General features: G+C 35.8%; 1 protein-coding gene across 1 annotated transcript; it reads right to left on the bottom strand.

Moving 5' to 3' along the window:
- Nucleotides 1–10,287: 10,287 nt before the first annotated feature.
- LOC102807877 (sialate:O-sulfotransferase 1-like) lies at nucleotides 10,288–19,281 on the bottom strand. Its single transcript, XM_006818734.1, has 4 exons — nucleotides 19,233–19,281; nucleotides 18,360–18,536; nucleotides 17,919–18,095; nucleotides 10,288–10,694 (listed from the first exon to the last, which is right to left on the bottom strand). The coding sequence occupies exons 1-4, from the start codon at nucleotides 19,279–19,281 to the stop codon at nucleotides 10,288–10,290; spliced, it is 810 nt and encodes a 269-aa protein (XP_006818797.1).
- Between the last annotated feature and the right edge of the window lie 2,434 nt (nucleotides 19,282–21,715).

Below are 21,715 nucleotides of genomic sequence, written 5' to 3'. Positions count from 1 at the left end.
TTAGTTGGAAATCATTAGTAGACATGTCACCTGGCGATAAATTGAATTATATCATTTGAATATGTTTACCGTTATCGACAAAAGTTAATGCAATTGAACAATACGTCGTTAGATATGGTACACGTTTACAGCACTTGGAAAATAACATTGCTTTATGTCAAAGAAAATATCTAGAGTTCATAAGAAAGCAACAACAATGAAACTATAAGAATAGCGTCATTTTCTGTAATACTCCTGAAGGTATGGAGAAAGACTCAACTTTGTTACGAAGTTATTAGTACGTGATGTCGGCATTCAAGAGGCTAACAATTGGGTAATTGAACGAGCGCACCGCACTTTAGCGGGTCAACCCCGAGTTGGAGGCAAATCGAGACCGATTCACGTGACGTTTTCAAGATTTCCTGATAGAGGTTTGATGTTTAAAACCGTATCACGTAAATTGAAAAAAATTGGAAAGGACAAAAAGTGAACCTTGCTGAGGGGCATCCGCAATAATTTTAAACAAAATAAAATATTTGCTTGGGTAAAACAAAAGAATAACGACATATTATTTTATGCTATATTTACGCACCAACAGGTTGTCATGTCTCAGAACAAATACAATGTTAACATAATAATAATAATTAGAGAGTTTAATTCAGAGGGGGACAAATATGTGATCTGTGGAGGGAATCTTAATATACGTATGGATCCGTCAATTAACCGTCAATTGATATCAACAACAGACTTCTACTATCTCAATGAAACTGTAAAATAACACTAAATTCGCCAAGTATGATGATTGTGTATACTTCCGAGTACACACCCTAAAGACGTAGTCGGCAGCATTCAAACCCGCACGGACAACGGATTCTAGTTTATCGTCTTAACCATACGAACACAACTACTGTTATGTTATTTTGTTCAACACTGTAATGGAATAGACAAATTTTGGAATCACCAAGTAAGTAATTTTCGCAAATTATTGATATCAATTATAGAGGTTTACAGTCTCAATGAAACTGTCAAATAATCTAAAATACACTGTATACTGTATTTCCATTTTGAGTCTACAGACTCTAAGTAGACGTAGTCGACAGTCGGATTTCTAGTATATCGCCTTAACCACTCGGTCACGGCAACTGCTAATTTCTATTGTTTACCGCAATGAAGTCGACAAATTTTCGAATCATCAAGTAAGTAATGAGTGAAACTGTCAAATAATTCAAAATACCAGGATTGTATTATTGCTACTTTTCGTCCATTTCGATTCTACACAAACGCTAAATGTCCGTATTCGGTAGGCTTAGAATCTGGTAATCACCATATTAGTTGGCACTCAATATTGCAGCTCCGTCAATAGAAAACTAGTTAATAGTTTAATTCGATCGGTTATTAAACTTGTGACAAGTACAAATTATGCACACTCAAAAATATATGAACATATATTATTATTGAAAATACTATTATTGAAAATGTATCGCTACATGCAGAGTATGTCTGCCGACAATTGTGACGCGTGTGATCATTTTTTCTAATAAATATTTTGCATACAGTCGTTGGTAAGTATTAATTGTGTATATTATAGATGCACATCGTAGACGGCATACAGAAGTGTCATATATATGAACACTTATGTAGTCAGGTGTTTTAAGGTTGAAATATTTCAGGTGTGTTTGTTTTCTGAAGTATTTCCAAAATAAAACAGTTTAAAAGAAAAGTGTTTTTAATTACATGCCTTCATCCGCCCACCGCCATTCAAACACACACTTTAGAATAGGAAAATCCGGGGATTGTTGCGGTCCGGTAAGCCATGTACGGACCGTCGTCAATAGCAACAGAGAGTTCCAATGATCAATGAAATTCTACTTTCGTTTTCTTGCAGAAAATTTATATAAATTTAACAATACATGTAAAAACAACTCACGCAAATTCAGTCGTATACGGGTTATTGACACTAGCTCAGAATGTATCCAAGGCGCCGCAATTCTCCGGTATTCTGAGTTAGGACTTATAAGTCCACTGGGCTGGGTAGTTCTCTGAGCTGCAGGTCACTATAATAAATTACTTACTACTACTTACTTACTTACTTACTTACTACTAGCCACTTGGTACAGCGACGGACATCACGTTCGGTGGTTATAAAGGTACTTTGCTTCCGGTGTGCTTTTATAAAACAGTCCATTCCGTCTGGTACTTCGTTTTCTGGTGCTAGTCAAAGAATCTCATCAAGTTGGCCCTGTCCTATTGACCGCAACCACTGCATTATATCCATTTCGTCTGCTGCAGCCATTATCGTCTGCAGGTTGTCAAGGGAGCCGGTTAACAGGATGCGTAAACATATCCATCCGCAGTGCCAAACATATCGGTTAACGCGACTGCATGCAAAACTTTGTTACTGCTTATGAAAAATATACCTGTTTACCAATAAGAATTACCTTTAAATATTAAGATATAAACCCTGTATTCTTTATGTTATTAAAGGCATGTAATAAAATCATGCAGAGTATCAATTTCATTAGGCCAAAATGTACTAAATTTACCACTTTTCGGTTGTACTCATAAGTTAGACGTTTGTCAAAAGCGAAAGAAGACTCATTACATTATTTCATCCACAAGCTGGTGCTTGACATAAAACTATTTTCTGAAAGCAATGTCATGATCATCTAATTATGCTCTGAATTACGTAACGTTCAGTGATTGTTGGCATATATACCAGACTTTTCGCTCAAATTTGTTAATACTGCTTGAATAAAACTTATTCCATAAATGTCCTATAAAACACGGACATGTTTTATAATATAAAACACAATTGTTATAGTGTGATTTAAATTGAAACAGAGTGTTTTAATGAAAAACATGAAAGTGCTGCCAAAATTTACAGTTTAGATATTTTTTAGTATGTCAACAAAATAGAAGATAAATCAGAAATTCCCGCAACGATTTGACTCATATGGAAACCTTTCTACTTAGATGGAACGCCAGAAAAGTTCTATTTTGAAAATAGGTATACGTTTTGTCATAAAAACATAACACAGATTATGAAAAAAAAATTAAAAAGCTCTGAAAAAAATCAAATGTTCTGACTATAATCATACCAAACTTTACAAACTAAAATATGAACTTGACGGCACTATTAAATTAGAAACCAAGTGAGACGCTATTCGTAGCATAGCCTAGTTTTTTGAAGAAGGCGTAATAACAAACGAATTATTTTCTCACTTTATAAAAAAAAAACATCAAAAAATGAAACTATCAAATATTTGATTGGTGGGCGATAACGCAAGACAAACGATATACCGGATACAATTCTTACCCATATTTATCAATTTTATTCCAAGCTACATAACACTGACAAACTTTTGGATTTAAGTAATTTAAGATAACTACAATAAAGAATTTCTCGATAATAAGCTAACTAGAGATAAACTTTAAACTACCTTATCAGCTGTGAGCAATGATAAGTATTCTGGGTTGAACAGATTGCAGCTAAATGGTATGAATATTTCTGCGATGATATATCTAATGATAAACGCTTCAATCTCAAGTTGGCGGCAAATATCTTTCCCCAATAGCAATTACCCAATAATTAGGAAACTTACATAACATAAAATTTCGGATCAATATTTATAAATATATACAAATATATATTTTTATTTAGATTTCTCTAATAATAATATCTTTAAAGTTTGTAATCTTTTTTTATCTAGTAATCTTGCAGATTTTGTAAAGGCTTTGTAGACTTTCTTATAATTACTTTGATCATCCTATTCTGAATGTTTCTTACAGTGTTTTTATTTTCAAAAGTTTATTTGATAAACTGTTTGAAATGGAGTTTGATTTCATTTTATTCATTCAAAATTTATTGCAAAATGATCAGGAAATGGCCCTGAATCAAAATTACACAGTACAATTATAGTTGAGTCTGGAAACAGTTAGTGAAAATAGATATACTAAATTTGATGTAACCCTTTCTGTTCACCTATTATTTATCCGTTCGTGTTCAGATTCATTCATTGTTTAGGACTTTTTAGGGCTTACAATTGTCTCGTGAACACCTCCCGTAATACGCTGCATCACAGATTTGTATTACTTGTTTTCTAACAATATGGCTGCCCTCATCGACGATTAATGTTAAACATTGTGAAACGGTCTCAAATAATTCAAATGATTTCACGAGATATTGTTCAAAAATAGAACGTTAATTTCGGAAATGAATATATTGATAATTACCCTGGTGTAATTTCATTCACGTGAACAATGGACATTTTGCAACAATTATCAGGCAGTATAATGAACGTTTTGACGTATACACGTAACGTCATCAGTTTTTGTGTTTACATGATCTTAGACGTCCTGGCGTCGGCGTTCCTGACGTGTAGCTGAGTGTTTTTGTTTTCTTTCTTGACAAACGTCTAGGGTTTTTGCTCGCTTGAAGACCCTAATCTTATTTCATTATATTAAGGAAATGTATGAATTGTTTAGAGATTACCCTAGATCTGTATTTTCATGACAAATTTATCAAATGGTTATTCAGTGGTCTTGCAACAAATGTCCACTTTGCGTGCATCGGTGATTTTCGAGTTTGAATGTTAAACAAAACAAAAAATATACCGGTATGTTGCCCGTAACTCGAACTTTTGTTAACGGTTATTTAAACTTCGAGTTACTGAATGTGGACTTTTCACAAAAGTGGGCGTAGTTTCTAAAATAAGGGCGTGGTCATTTCTGTAACTCGATGTATTCTTAACTCGATGTTCGTAACTCGGTAAATTATTGTATAACTCGGTTGTGTATTATTCAGTTTCTTGGTCAAATAGACAAAATAAATGCGAATAAATAAGTATATGAAATGGTGTTTGATCTGTTCATATTTCATTACAAAACTAAAAAATGTCTTTTAGAAACAAGAAAGTAACCCAACCACAGACTATAAGTTAGTTTATTTGTGTTTATTAATATTGTTTGTTGATATCATACAAACGAAGTAGTATTTTCAATTTATCCAACCAAGAAATTAACAACCGTCATTTTTTAAATTCAATGTTGTCAAAAGTGAGTGTCAGTGAGTTGTAAGGTAAACCCGTCTTTGTGTTGAGTGTTGTAACATATTGAGTGTTATAGTGTGAAATGACATATTAAAAATGTGTCTTGATACATAACATTCTGATCATTTGCATGTTATCTACATTGCAGCCAAATACATATTCAAACAATTGATAGAGTCACGCAACTGTGGCTGAGAACAGTCATAGTTAACAATTCTTAAAAATATTAAAATTCTGTCCATCGTCCAGAAAAAGAGACAAATTCATCAGACTTACAGATTACTTAAATCCAAAGATGTATCAGTATTTTATAGGTTGGAATGAAATTGATAAATATAGGTAAGAATTGTTACAGTATTCGATATATTGTTTGTCTCGATTTTTCGCCAACCAATCGAAGATTTAATAGGTTTTATTTTTTTTACGTTTTTTTTTATAAAGTGAGAAAATAATTCGTTTGTTTCTGTCTTCTTCAAAAAACTAGGCTGTGTTGCGAATAGCGGCTCACTTGGTTTCTTATTTAACAGTGCCGTCAAGTTCATCTTTAAGTTTTTAAAGTTTAGAATGGTTTTAATCAGGAAATTTAACCGATATTGTGTATACATATTTGATTTTTTCACATAATCTGTGTTTTCTTCTCGACAAAACGTATACCGATTTTCAAAATGGCTGTTTTGAGGCGTTCCATCTAAGTAGAAATATTTTCCACATGATTCAAGTCGTTGCGGGAATTTCTGATTTATCTTCTAATTTTTTTACATACTCAAAATTATCTAATCTGTAAATCTTTGGAGCACTTTTATTTTTTCATTAAACACAGTGTTTTAATTGAAATCCATTGTTACAATTAAAACGTGTAGTGTTTTGGGGGATTTATTAAAAGACTTATTATAAAGCCTATTGTGAACACATAAAAATACACTTTTTCAAAATAAAACATGCGTTTCACAGCGACATAATTGTGCCATTAAAGTGTTTATTGTCAAGACATTTATGGATTAACTTTTATGAAAGTAGTGTTAACAAAATTGAGTGACATGTCTGGCATATAAGCCAATTAGACAATCACCGAAGGTGACGTAATTCAAAGCACAATTGGATGATCATGACATTACTTTCAGAAAATAGTTTTATGTAAAGCACCAGGTTGTAGAAGAAATGGTTGTATGCACGCTTATATGGTCTTATAAACCTATGAGTACAACCGCAAATCGGTGGTAAAATAAGTACATTATGGCCCGATGGATTTTAATACTCTGCATGTGGTGGACCATGGTTGTAGTTCTAATAACGTCTGAGCATTCACATGTGATTTATATCTTTTTGTTCAATTTGAAAAACCCCAGAAAGCAAATCGCCGACGATGTTTAAACTATGCATGAGGCACATTTGTATTCATGAGAATAACAAAACACTTTTCTTCTAAATTGTTTTATCCTGAAGCACTTTCTAAAACAAACAAACAAACACGTGCAATGTTTCAAGGTAACACATCTGACTACGCAGGTTTCATACTGGTAAGTGTGTATGTATACGACATGCTCACTAATTTATAAGAGTAACTAAACATTTTCTCCTAAACTGTTTTATTTTCAAATACAAACACATATGCAATGTTCCAATATTAAAAAAATAAACACCTGACTATATAAGTGTTCATATATATGACACTTCTGTATGCCGTCTACGGTGTGCATCTATAATATACACAATTAATACTTACCAACGACTGTATGCAGGATATTTATTAGAAGAAAACGCTCACACACGTCTCAATTACTGTGCATGTAGCGATTTATTGATTTTAGTATTTTTAATAATAAACCGCTTTATATATTAATATATTTTGCGAGTGTGCATAACATGTACCTGTTACAAGTTTAATAACCGATGGAATTAAACATGCACGGTGATGTTATCAATGCTCGACTTAGTAAGCTAAATGATGCGGCGCTAGACAGGCGTTAATTCCATGTGATCTAATCATTAGATTATTTTTTTCATAGCTATTATTCTATTGGCGGAGCTGTGAAGTTGTAATATTGAATTACCAGATTCGAATAATTCCATTTAGCGTTTGTGTGGAATCGAAATGGGCGAAAAGTAGCAATACACTCAATCCGTATTTTGAAATATTTGACAGTTTATTAAGACAGTAAACGTCTATTGTAATCAATGCTTTCGAAAATGTGTGCAAACAACATAGCAGTAGTCGTGGCCGAGCGATGAATTAGAAATCCATTGGGCTCTACCCACGCAGCTTCGAATCCTGCCGACTACATCTTTAGGATGTGTACTCGAAATGTAAGTATAGCAATGCCCGTACTTGGCGTATTTTGTATTATTTGACAGTTACTTTGAGACTTAAAACGTCTATTGTTGATATCAATGTTTTTGGAAATTATTTACTCGATGAATCGAAAATTTGTCGATTCCATTGCTGTGTTAAACAGAAAAACAAAGCAGTAGTCGTGGCCGAGTGGTTAAGGCGATGGATTAGAAATCTATTGGGCTCTGCCTCGCAGCTTAGAATCCTGCCGACTACGTCTATTTAGGGTATGTATACTCGATATGCAAGTGTAGCAATAAACACAATTCCCTTATATAGCCTAATTTTGAATTATTTGAAAGTTTCATTGAGACAGTAAACGTCTATTGTTGATATCAATGTTGGCGCACATAACTTATGTGATGATTCCAACATTTGTCGATCCCATTGCTATGTTAAACAGTACAACATAGCAGTAGTCGTGGCCGAGTGGTTGGGGCGATAGACTAACATTTCAATGAGCTCTTACTGTGTAGGTTTGAATCCCGCTGACTACGTTAACAGTTTATACAGTGTAGACATGATGGGAAATACAGCAACACATATCTATTTTTTAATAATATCACATCTATACTACCTATGATAAAGAGAGAAAGATATGTATTGCGTCCTTTGTACCATAGGAAATGTTTTATTACATGCCTTCATCCGCCCGCCAATCAAACACACACTTTAAAATAGGAACATCCGGGGATTTTTGCGGTCCAGTGAGCCATTTACGGACCGTCGTTAACAGTAACAGAGAGGACCAATGATAAAATAAATTCGCAAAGAAATACTTTCGTTTGCTTGTAGAAAATTTATAAAAAATAAAAAATACAAACATGATGATGTTAATATTCAATATTTTAATTTAAGTTTGCAACCACACACAAATACAATGTTACAACAATACATGTAAAACAACTCACATCGGATACATGAGCTTCCTGGCTGAATTCTGAGGTAGTGTCAACAACCCGTAAACGACTGAATTTGCGTGATTTAACATGCGTGGGTGATAGCGCTCCAAACTACACTTCATATTGGTGAGGGAAGCTGGCTCATGTTCGTCTCCGTCCTTCTTCTTTATGCTGCTGAAAATTTTGCTCAGAAGCTCATTCAACTCGACTCGTGGTATGTCTTCCAGGCGCCGCAATTCTCCGGTATTCTGAGTTAGCAACTAAGTACAGCGACGGACATCACGTTCGGTGGTTTTAACGGTACTTTGCTTCTGTGTGCTTTTATAAAACCGTCCGCTTCGTCTGATACTTCATTTTCTGGTGCTGGTCCAAGATTTTCATCAAGTTGGCCCTGTCCTACCACTGCATAATATCCATTTCGTCTGCTGCAGCCATTATCGTCTGCGGGTTGTCAAGGGGGCCGGTTAACAGGATGCGTAAACATATCCATCCGCAGTGCCAAACTTATCGATTAACGCAATTGCATGCAAAACTTTGTTACTGCTTATGACAAATAAGAATTACCTTTAAATATTAAGATATAAACCCTGTATTCTTTATGTTATTAATGGAATGTAAAACAAATATTACAGCCCGAATATGGGCGTTATGGCCCTCGCGCAAGGATATCATTTGCCCTTCTAACGTTCGCCTAACATTCGAAATTACTCCCAGAAAAGACAATCGTTTATAAAAATAATTCCCGATTGAGTTGGCGTGTGGTGTGAATATTAGCTGTTTTCTAGTGACGGGGAAAATTGTAGTATAAATTTAAGCCTAATTTAAATGCGTGATATCTTTAAGTCTGGTGATTTTTGTTGGTTTTTGTTTTACTTGGGATAGACAGATTGGCAACGCTTGCTCTAATTGACGATTGTGTGGCAATTCGGTTTGAATGTGATTTACATATCAGGGAAGTGATCAGAGTTGTGTTGTTGTTGATATGTATTGCTAGAAACAAGACAGAGAAATGGCATGACTCTGATTGCGTCACTTCAAACAATAACACACTCAACCATCCAAAAAGATGTTTGACTTTCTCAACAACAACACACTGCTATTCGACAAAAAAAGCGCTACGTCACACCAATGCCAATAATTCGCCACTAAACTTGGGAAGCCTTCACACTACACCTAAGATGAAATATTTTAAATATTTAATTTAAGATTTTAAATTCTGTGGAAAAACCTGAACTAACTGAAATGAATTCACGAGATCATGTGTGAAACAAATAACTTCTGACGTTATGAATATACTTTATAAATATTATTCCAGTGTAATTTTAGACACGCAGACAATAAGCATTTTGCAAAAGCTAACACTATAGTCTAAACAAGAGTAGTCCTGTTAATAGCACAGTTGGTAGAGAGTGGTACTTTCATTCATAGGGTCAACAATTTAACTCTTATGCGTATGTTTCATCACGTGGCTTACATTATTATTGAGTCAGTGAACATCTGTTGTCACGTTGATATTGAGGGTCGAACATTACTGCTGATTTCAAGATGTGTCGACTCCATTGCAGTGATGAAAATGGTACCATCTAGCAAAATTCCGCGCAATTTTGTGAATGTTTATTATCACTTTTTTGCTACAGTATTTAATATATTGATATTTATTCACATGGTCATTCTGCAATAACATACAGTCGAGTCAGTAGATCGTATACTGCTGTTGAGTGGCTTTCGTCATCCTATGGGGGGAAACCAGGTAATCATATGTGGATAGAAGCATTGTGTTAACTTTGCCTGCTACTTTATATTAAATTGAAGTTACTATTGTGTTAGTGGGGAACAATCCGGAACATCGGACTGTTGTGAAGGAATTGTCTATTTCCTATTTTTATTTCATGAGTAATTACGTCGAGCTGCGCTAGGAATTTCATATATTCATTGTATATATGTGTATACACCACGCGATAGCTACGCCCTTACAATACCCCCGCTTTCCTGTGATGTTGGCTGTATTTATTTCATGACGATTGTACATTCAATTTTTCAGGTTGCGCTTTGACTTCTGTAAATTTATTTTACGTAATTCATTGTCATAGGTTGGTTCGGGAATAGGTGTCTCATTTCTGCTCTGCAGTAGTCTATTTACTATTTGAATGTCTGTATTAATAAGCCTATGTAATTCCTTGGTGAATGGGTCAAACCTAAATTGCTCTTTGTGCTGTTTGTGAAACGCTCCTTCAATGTCGTTTTGTACGCAATTGCGGCGTTCTGGGGTGAATGTTATATTCAGGAAGTTCAGCATCCTTTCCACCTCCTCTAATGGATTCTTCACAATATCTTCGTAATGGACAACCAGGAATAATTTCCCCGATTTGAACCAATCTTCAACTAAATTTAACCATTTTTCATGTTTTCTTTTGGCCCAGTTAATCCAATCCAAGTCTGTAAAAAAAAGAAATATGTAATGTTTTATTTAGAACAATTGACCTTTTCCAAGTACCTTCAAACGCTCCGTGCTGGTGTTACGGTGTAGGGCGCTGCAAATCCGTCATTCGCGGAGTTCGAACTGTTCGGAGTTCCCGGACGGTGGATTCAAAAATCAATTGCTACATTGAGGAAAGTGAATTAGCTGAATCGCATCTCAACCGCTTGAATTCGTTCATTTGAAAAATTTTGCGCAGAACTATCTATATGAAATGTCGACGGTGCCAAGTACTTCATTACTAACATATTATTTGAAAAACAGAAAAATATTTAAAAAATAAGGAGCAAATATGACATGGAATGTCATTATTCCCAATCCATTGATATTCGGCAAAATGTTTGATTTTGCCGCTCAACAATGATGAATTTTACAAGAATGCCAGAAACTCCATGTTTTATTCATTGATTGGTGCGAATGTAGCAAGGTAGCCGCCTTTACATTAAGAAAACGATACTCGTGTACTATCTTTTAGTCTCCAACGGGTACAAGAAATTACATGCAAGGACAAAAACAGTTGTGTTACTGTAAAACAGTAACGCCTATGTCTGAGAAAAAAATCCGAAGACAAGAAACAAGCACTGTAATGCTGGACTGTGGTGATGCAACTTTTCAGTTGTTAGCTGTGACAAATAATTTCTGATTGAATAAATTCAAAATAAAATGAATAATTTATTGTGAATTACTTCTTGATTCAAGTATTTGAATATTGAACATTTAGTATGGAATGATACAGATGTATTAAATAGGTTTCACTATATTGCGCCCCTTACGTTCTGATAAACCGTCGTAGCGTAGGAATCCAATCGCGTGCGCCCGCTTACGTTAGAAATGGAAACGTTTTTCTTTACGAAAAGCTCGGAAATCATGAATTATTTGTCATATCTATTGTCATAGACATATATAGTATATACAAGTAACTAGTAATTATATTATAGCAATATAAATACCAGTGGATTTTATGACGCCATGGCAGCAGATTATTCGCGATAAGGCATGTATCCCATTATTGAGCATCAAGACCCGGTACCATGGATGTGAATGCAGTAAATGTTTTTTTGAAAACGAATAAAGGAGAAACCTTTTAAAAAAAAAGAGAGATTGTTAGATAACAAGTATTTAATACAAAAGTCAGCATCAAATAAAATGATCCATTGCCAACAACAGCGGATTTCAATATCGAAATCAGACAACTTTGTGAGGGCACCGTCGTCTGTTATGTACGCTAAAGCGCGCTCGGTCGAAGCGTTCCGTACTCGCGCTTCTAGATTCCGCGACTGTAGCCGCTGTCCTGGTGGCCAACCGAATAGGTCGCCAGGTGTCGATGAACTAAGGTTAACTAGACCGGGGTATTCATCCAAGCAAATGCGATAAACAAGGTGGGGTATGTCCACAGAGTGCGATGAATTTCTCCTGTTTTTGTAGTTAGTAGTATTACACTATTTGCGAAACGAGACCGACGAAAGACCGACGTGACTTGTATTTCCTCAGCGTTGACTTCCCGGTAAATGATACAGTTCGGGTCACAGTTTGCATAAACAAATGAAAGTATCCGTATCCGAAAGTATTCTTCAAATCGCCGGCCTCCTGTAGAATTTAAAAATAACTACAGTTACAGGGCAGTTGCCAATAACATTTACCTTGATGGTTTGAAAACACGCGAGTGGTGGGTTAACGATACGACATGTACCCCGGTATGCATCGCTACGCACAGTCGATCCAGCCGGTTCATATCGGCTATCAAGCGTAGCAAGGCCGCGACCGACAGCGAGACGGCGTGCCATGTACTCGGCTCGTATATGTCGCTTAAAGTTACATTATTGTTTAAATAAATAAAAATGCGCCGTGCTTGAAACGTGCGAGTTAAAACTATTACATAAAAATAAACTGTGCTGGCAACTTACGAGCTAGTGAATAATTTAAATATCAATATATATAACTACTAGGACTCAATCGATAAATAAAACGTGTGTGTGTTCGAAGCTTCCGTAGCGAAAACTTCTTAGTTTCGAGGTATACGTACCAATTTCAATTCATTATTTCAATAATAGTTAGAGTTTCCATCGTTTCCTGGTGACATAGACACCATATACTACTAGCGGAACGTTTATTTTCATTGAACAAAACATTATATATTCGAGAATCTACTTAACTACACCTGACGGCATGTATAACGCAAATAACACGTCCAAAATTCATGAACTTCACTGCGCATGTGCGACGACCCCACGGGAAGGTTTAGCGTATCCTCGGGGCGGACATCCGGGCATTTTCACCGCTTGGCAACCCTGGCGGTGAAAACAAAGGCCAAAAACTCGCAGAAAACGATACTTTGGGATGTTGGTTGAGACTCCCCTGAACAGTATAACACGATTAGCCCTACGTGTGTAACATATCTAAATTTGGTTGTTCAGGATTACTTCAAAGTTGAGTTTGTGTTGTTTTCTCGAATTTTCACCGGCTCGACCGGCATTTCACAGCAGCGCGAAAAGAGCCCATAGAAATGCATGTACAGTGGTGCGCGTCTTAGCAACGTGGAACGTCTTGTGACGTAGCTCCGCCCCCGAGGATACGTACGAACGATTGTTCGCGTGACACATGCATGTCATCGGTGTTTGTAACACTGTCGTTTAGGGGGTAGACCAGATCTCAAATGCCCTTGTCACACAGCTTTGAACGATGGGAATACACCATGTGAGTGTCTGTTAAGATCCCTTCATCGCTTTATATTTCAATCGTGCAACTTTTAATGAAATTTAATTTAATGTGGTTGTTGGCGATCCGCTCCGCTAGGATTGCCCTTATAATGACTTTTGTCGTTTTGTGTGTGTGTCTGTGTGTGTACATTTCCAGTGTTTTCACGTATGATTTCTTCTGTGATTTTTTTGGCTTGGCCGATTTCGTTCAAACTTGGCAGGTAGGTCACACCTTCACCCTAGTTATTAGGAAAAATCTGGAAAAAAATTTTGACCCACCGTTGCCATAGCAACAGCCAAAAACAGATTTTTGGATAGCTTCGCGCCAAATGTATCTCCTCCTACAAATTTGGGATAAAACACTACAGACATAGCTCATTCTACTCAACTTGAGTGTGGGCACAAAGTTACTATTTGAATTTTTGATATCTGTTTTCATTACCGAGAAATTTGACCCCAAAGTTGGGGTAACTTTTCACCAGCAACGGGGCTTGGCTGAGGTAGGTCGTACCGTCACTAATTGGAAAAAAATCCTGGTCCACCACCGGGCCCACCACTGCCATTGCAACATCCAAAAACTGATTTTCGAATACTTTCGCCAAACAACGTCAAACAACCCCACTCAGGCTCGTCATCCGGGTATCTTGGATGCGCCCTCTAGCGGGATTCCGAGGAAAACTAACAACTCGAAAATTAGGAATTGGAAAACAATCCTGGCCCACCACTGCCATTGCAACATCCAAAAACTGATTTTTGAATACTTTCGCCCCAAATGTATTACCTCCTACCAGTTTTGTACACAGTCAGCTGGCATCGGTGTCGCTGGGTGTATATGATAAAGGGAAGTTGTGCAACCAAATTTGCCGACTTCGCAGTTTTTCGCCAATAAAAAAATAACTAAGGCAAAAACTCACGTTTTTTCATCGTTTTTGTAATAAAGTCATTATTTTCTATCAATAATCCGCCAAAATCGATTAGGCTGCGAAAGTAGAACATTCCGGAGGGGTGAAACGGAAGAGCCAAATTTAACTGTGAAAATAGAACGCTTATTTTGACCTCTATGTGGCCAACCAATGGCTGGACACGACACGTTTGCGGTCGTTGCCAAAGAGCCCTGCGTCTATCTCCTGGCGATGCTCTTCCGTTTCACCCCCTCTATGTTCTACTGTTACAGTATTGTATTGTATTGTATATTTTATTTCACTATAAAGTAAATACAATAGGGTACTTGCTAAATACATAATGCTTTGTCATTATGGTGTGGAACATGATAAATAGCTCAAAAAGAGCTAGTAAAACATCATGTCCCTACCCTAATTATAAACTAGTCAAATTATCAGAAATATTCTTACAAATATTCAAAGGTAATGTATATAAGAATACTTAAAACTGATCAAAAATATGTCATAAAACTCAAGAGAGTGACAATTGTTACATAAGTCAATACCGGGTTATTCATTACAGAGATACTGTTTAAGACCTTGTTTAAATGTGATATTTTTTAATGACACTGGCAATGAGTTCCAGAATAAGGTACTACTATAAATTACACTGTGTTGACTTTGAGTTAAACGTTTCCTTTCCACAAAAAGGTTTGCGTTTTCTACAGATCTTGTACTGTGCGAGTGCTGAACTGGTTCAAAATAATCTAGAAACACATCTCGCATGATTTTTATTTTTCAGATCAAAAATTAACATTCCTGTTTGTAATTTACAAAGATCATATATATTTAATATACCTATGTTTTTAAAGAGTGGTTTGGAATGATCATAAAAGTTCGACCAATTAATTAGCCTCACGACTCGTTTTTGTAGAATAAATAGTGGCTTAAGGGTTGTTTCGTAAGTATGGCCCCAAACTTCTATGCAATATGACAAATTTGGTAAAATAAGTGAGTGATAAATCATTACTAAGATTGATTTAGGAACACAGTGTCTCAATTTTGAAATAATACCCACAATGGGAGTTATCGTTTTAATTAATTTCTGAACATGAAATTTCCAGGAGAGACTAGAATCAAGAAGAACGCCCAAATAACTAAAAGACTAAACCTGACTCAAAGAAATAGAATTAATTTTAAACTGTTTGTGATTTTTACTTCTCTCCTATTTGTTTTGAAAATAGAGAAACTAGTTTTATCTGCATTAATGGTAAGTTTGTTTGACTTACACCATAATATAACATTATTAAATTCACCTTGAATGTCAGTCAAATTAATTTGACGAGAATTAAAGAAGCGGAATATGCTTGTATCATCCGCAAATAGTTTAAAGCTAAAGACGTCAGTAGAATTACAAATGTCGTTAATGTACAACAAAAACAGTAAAGGGCCTAAAATTGAGCCTTGGGGAACACCACATTTAATTTCAAGCTTTCCTGAAACTGTATTGTTAATGTTAACATATTGTTTCCTATTTGATAAGTAACTTTTGAACCAATTATATGCCACCCCTCTAAATCCATAAGACTTCATTTTTTAAGTAAAATATCATGGTCAACAGTATCCATATGCTTTTTTTTTTCAATAAAAATACCAAACCCAATATATCCTTTATCTAAATCGTTTGTGATGTCAGTTACAAGATCAAATAAAGCCAGTTTTGTACTTCGTTTTTTTTTTTGCGAAATCCGAATTGTAAGTCTGACAAAATATCAAATTTCTCAATAAATGACATAATCTGTTTATTGACAGCACATTCAAAGATTTTACTGAAAACCAGAAGTATCGAAATTGGTTAATAGTTGTCTAAATCTCGTTAAGTGAAGTACCTGGCTTACGGTAAATTGAACTACATATTTCTTACCGTGCAGACAAATTTCAATGAAAATAGATTCACATTGATTGATATCCAGATCATTGGATTTAATAGTAGTAAATGGTATGTTTTCGTGAATATAAATGCCGACTCCACCACCTTTACTTTCACGGCGGTTTTGAAATAGAAAATTATAGGAAGGAATTTGGAAAACACACACAGGGGAACTTTCTGACAACCAGGTTTCAGATAAACATACTATAGGAAAACAAAACTCAAGCGACGTCAAAAAAGATAAGAACTCATCAAAATGAGCGTCTATAGACCTAATGTTTAGCAATATTAGCCTGAAACGACTCTAGATTATACGACTTAGAAACAAAATTTATCAACGATTGGCTGTCGTCCATCAACAGCGTAACATTGGTAACAGGACGCTAGGCGTCAACTCGAACTAGATCTATATAAAACGTTGCAGGTCTCTTTCCGTGTTGATAATAATGGCTGGCGTGCGGTCTTCTTTACGAATAAAAATGTTCCCATTAAAGGTCCAAATAAACTTCCAGTATTATAGTTCTTTGCGACGTTTATTAGGTGTCTTACTCTTCATGTTTTTCTTATTGCGCACACTTCTACGGGTAAACCTAACAGCCTAATCGCAGGTTTTTCGAAAAACGTCGAAAAAACACAAGAATTAGTAGAAATGTTCCTGTTTTGGGCGGATTATTGATAGAGAATAATTTTGGTTGTACAACTTCCCTCTCTCATATACACCCAGCGACACCGATGCCAGCTGACTGTGGTTTTATAATACCAGTGTTCAAATGACCATGCTTTTTATGTTGGCTACGTTGCGCACTGATAGGAGATCGCCGGCGCCGACATTGTTACACTGTATCAACGGAAGCAACTTTGAACGAACTGTAAATGCTGCCTTCATTCTAGAAAATACTATCCCAAACAGTTGGAAATAATAAATGTAACAGCAGAATACGTCCTAGTAATAAACTGAGTGACTTCTAAAGACTGAATGGTTTTTGCGAACTTCGTATACGGGGCGCATTAAGTTATAAACCGACGTTAGCTTCACGTTTATGTCACACCATGGAAACAGTTAAAAACATGTCGCTTGTTTTTGAGCGGAGCGGATCACCAACCAGTCTACCGGCTTGTAATGATATCAACGATCAATAATGCTTATAATATTAATACTTTGTAATTAATAACAAATGTAGTTGCTTTGCTTGTACCCTTTGTTCGAGGTTGATGTATGTTCTGGATTACCCATTTGAAGTTTAGTTTAGTTTAGGGTTGGAAAGATACATTTTCTACAAATATGGTATTTGCAGCAATAAATTATGACATTTTGTTGGTAATCTATCTGATCCACGTTAGTTTGACGATAGAATGACCAATTGAACAAAATAGCAAACGACAGCCTATTTTTCAAAATGTGAGGGCACACTTTAGCTTATATGCCACGACTCGCTTATACAACGCAGCGTCACGCCCCGCCAAGCCATGTCACGTTCGGTCTATACCACAAAACGCCACGCCGCGCCTTCACCACGCAAAACAACGTAACGCCTTAATAGCACAAAATACCAGCCACTCCTATGCGGCAAATGCAAACTACATCACTTCACGCTGCATCGCACTTCGTCACGTCACGTCACATTTCACCAGCCACACACGCTATTTGAATTGAATGTTGATTAATGTTTCACTTACTGTTTCGGTATGACTCGAGAGTAAGATGTCGTATCGTCCGATATTGATAAAACGAGATAAGCGAGTCGTACGGATTTCTAATGAGCAGTATACCAAACTTCATGCTGTTGGTAAATCTATGGCATTTATATATCAACTCTCGTCCTAGTTGTGGACTGTCAAATTCCCCTTTAAAACCTGTATATTGAATAGTACCTCGTATGAACTGCTTTGTATAAAACCAGTGTTTACAATTATATGTATATATAAAGTCCAAACCGCCTCTTGACCGATGTGTGATAAACCCCTTAAACAGACATCAATGCACGCACAAATACACTAATCGTTTTAGTCTCCTTCTGACAGATTTCCGTTCACACATTGATTTCACGAAGCAAAAACATGTTTCAAGTAAAGACCAAGCCCGGATATATTTATACAAAGGTCCTACTCATGACTTACCAGCATTATACAAGCCATTAGCATGGTAACTTGAACCAGTATATATCCCTGTAGCCAATTCAAGTAAATGACGTGTCCACGTGTTACCAGATCTTGGAAAACTCGTTAACCAAACCGCTGGTCTTTCTTCATTTGACGAATCAAGAAAGTTGACGGAACAGACCTTGTTCCCATATTCTTGATTGACAATAATGAAAAAAAAACTTATGTTAAACTCTAGGTTAAACTATTCGTCAACGTGTTAACGTATATTCAAAAGGGTGGATATTTTCATAAACCTGTACTGGTAGTACAATGAGGTTATTACGAGGATACCTCAAAGTATGCACGAAGACAGTACAGCGGGAGTATCGACCGACGCGAAGTGCATACTTTGAGGTATCATCGTATGAACCTTATTATTATACATCTTTTCCTTCCAAGGATACATCAGGGGAATGCCTAAATCTAAAATGTTTAGAACAGAATCAGCGAACTTCTATGTGAGGAGTCCGGTCAAACCCTGGTGGTCGCCATGTTTGTTTGAGAGTAATCGTTCCATATTTGAAATTCGCATTTCCTAATATGGTAGAATGAAAATACCCCGTAAAATACCGCAAAATTATGGCACGCTGTATCTCATGGCGTTATGGTGACAAATGTATAATAATTCATAATATAATAAAAAGTAATATGCTAATAAGGGATATCACGAATAGTGGACAATTTTATAGATAATGATAGATTCATTTTTTGCCAGATTTGAAATTCCATTATGTGTAAAATATCACTCAGGCTATAGTTGCTAAAAACAGAAATATATTATGAAACAATACCCATTTTTGTAGATATCATATCATTTCACTTCAATGTACATTTGATATTAACACGTACCTTGGTGGGGGTTTTGTGTAGTATTGAATATATCAGAAGATATATTCATCTTTTTTGTTGTATGTGCTTGTGCGGCGTGACGTGCTCTTGCAATTGAACGAAACCGCTTGGGCTTCCGTTGTCGGGAAGTATAATAAAGCGCCAAAGTGGAGATTCCAATCAGCAACAAAAGTGTTAGTAGTTTTCTGTTCATGATGAAACCAATCTATCAGCGATATTTCAAATCAATTATGTCTTTGTATGGTGTCAACTTAGGTTTTGGAGGGCCTCCGTCAATCTAGAGTCAATTATTGAACTGTTGTTTTCCGTGATTGAAATACAACCGGCAATTGCAGAAACTACTAGTGCTTCTTGGGTAAGTTCATAAATGAATTCAACCTAAAGGTAATATACAACATGTTAATACCCTCGAACAAATAATCCAATTCATACACTGTTAAGTTCACTAGCTACAAACAACCCCCAAAAAGAGCTAACTGGACCAACCAAAACTGTTTTGTAAACATGTAGCAATGTGGGTATAAGTTACATGGTAACTAAATATCAACAGTACAGTGTCTATAACAGAGAAAATACTAGTAACAACATGTAACATTTAGTAAAGCATCTTGGGTATTTCCTAGCTAACTGCCTAGAAACTCCAAAACTAAAGGTAGTTTACCCATTATAAAATCTTTTTCATCCGCCCTCAAAGTTCTAAATGTTATAACATACTGATCACAATTGTGATTACGTATTTTAATACAGAATGACCTAATTTAAGGTTTTTGTGACAGCTGCGATTTTGTCCGTATTTGAGCTTAATCTACATTCCCTGTGGCAGGCAGACGCTGCAATATGCAATATTGTTTGGAGGGTAGCATACTGTTTTACGTAACGTTCTTCACTGTTACATATTCATGAACGCGATTATGTGTATGATTTTTTTGTTTTGTTGGTAAAAAGTCAGTTAAGAATGCAGTAGAGGGTTTTTTTCTTTCATTTACAATTTTTTTTTCCACATTCCACATAATATATAAAGCATGCATTTAACTAGAAAAAAGAATTGTAGCGATGGTTTAAGGGGGTAATCAATTTTGAGTAAATCTGAGACACAGTGTGTTTTATGTTTTTTTTGTGATTTTCACGCATAACAAAACATCAATATTTGGAATTAGTATAGAAGGTGATCTCGACTCCCAGCTGCTCCATGATGGTGATTTTTGGCATAGGTATTCTTTGATAGCTGCTAATGAGATCTGGCACGCGAAATCTAGGTCACGCACGCAACAGTAGACGAACTGGGAAATTGAATTCAAACCTTTTATAGTATTTCTAAGTACCACAAGCATCATTTATGTGGCCTAATTTTGGTTTCTTCAAAAATAACACCTTTCTATTTGCACAATGATCACGTGATGTTGGAATATTTATTTCATATTATATGGAAAATTAGCTTTGTAAAAATATATAACTTGATGGGATTCAAAGAATATGTTACTTCAGAAATGTGCTATGCAATTGCAATAGCAATAACCTCTACTACATCCTTAAAAAACACATTTTGGAGATATGCATTGATTGAAGGTTTGGTAGCGAATAACTTACTGGATGTTATTTTTAATGAACGTTGTCGTTTTTATCGTAATTATGTTTTTCGTTTGCATGACCCTGTACGTTCAACAATACAAAAAGTTAATGCACTGCGGTGCACATCAATCAGAATGTTCACGGGTTGTGTAATTATGGCGGAAAGCAGAGCATATCAAAAAACATAAATATAATCCTCTACGCAGAGGTCATATGTAACTGCCGCGGGACCTTGACACACAAAATAACAGTCTATTCCATGATTTGTATGTAGGTCTAAATAAGAGCATCCGTGTAAACAAAAGAAATTCAGACTTTGACAGATTATGACAGACCATGGAGACTGTTAATTTGTTATCACAACTATCTGACGGTTATGTACAAATATGTATGTCACTGTACGAACGAGTCAAATGCAAAACATAAAACATTGCACGCTTATAAAGGTAAATGTAAGGTACACATTTATGACTGCAAAAATTACGGGGATGGAATTAGTTCGTTCACATTATATTCATTTCCCAGCACAGTAGAAAGTGATCTAGTTCGAATCATAATTTCATAGTCAGCTAAGGAATGAGTTATAATTTTATTAGTCCCCATTCGGACGTAGTCCGAAAACGGGGACTTATGGTTTGCCCTGTGTGCGTCCGTGCGTCCGTGATCACCTGTATCTCGAACATGCATGGACCGATTAAGTTCAAACTTCACTCATACATCACACATTATATGGGACATATGCACATGCATTTTTCTCATGATACGATTAACGATAATCGAATAGCGGCCATTTTAAGGCCGAAAATGCATCAAAATCGCACATTTTCACCATTCCGGACGCGGATCTCAGTTATGCATGGACGGATTTTGTTCAAATTTGGTACATACATTAAACATAATAGGACCTTAATGCA

Source organism: Saccoglossus kowalevskii, chromosome 4, assembly GCF_978046115.1.
Source record: "Saccoglossus kowalevskii chromosome 4, keSacKowa6.1, whole genome shotgun sequence".
NCBI classification, from domain to species: domain Eukaryota; kingdom Metazoa; phylum Hemichordata; class Enteropneusta; family Harrimaniidae; genus Saccoglossus; species Saccoglossus kowalevskii.
Note: the sequence above shows the minus strand (reverse complement) of the source record. Positions and strands in the feature narration are given on the sequence as shown.

Excerpts from the sequence above, each read along its gene's own strand:
- LOC102807877 (XM_006818734.1), bottom strand. The coding sequence starts at position 19,281 with ATGAATATATCTTCTGATATATTCAATACTACACAAAACCCCCACCAA. Across the intron at positions 18,537-19,232 it reads TACACAAAACCCCCACCAAG|AATATGGGAACAAGGTCTGT; the intron begins GTACGTGTTAAT and ends TTGTCAATCAAG. Across the intron at positions 18,096-18,359 it reads TAATGGCTTGTATAATGCTG|GTTTTAAAGGGGAATTTGAC; the intron begins GTAAGTCATGAG and ends TTCAATATACAG.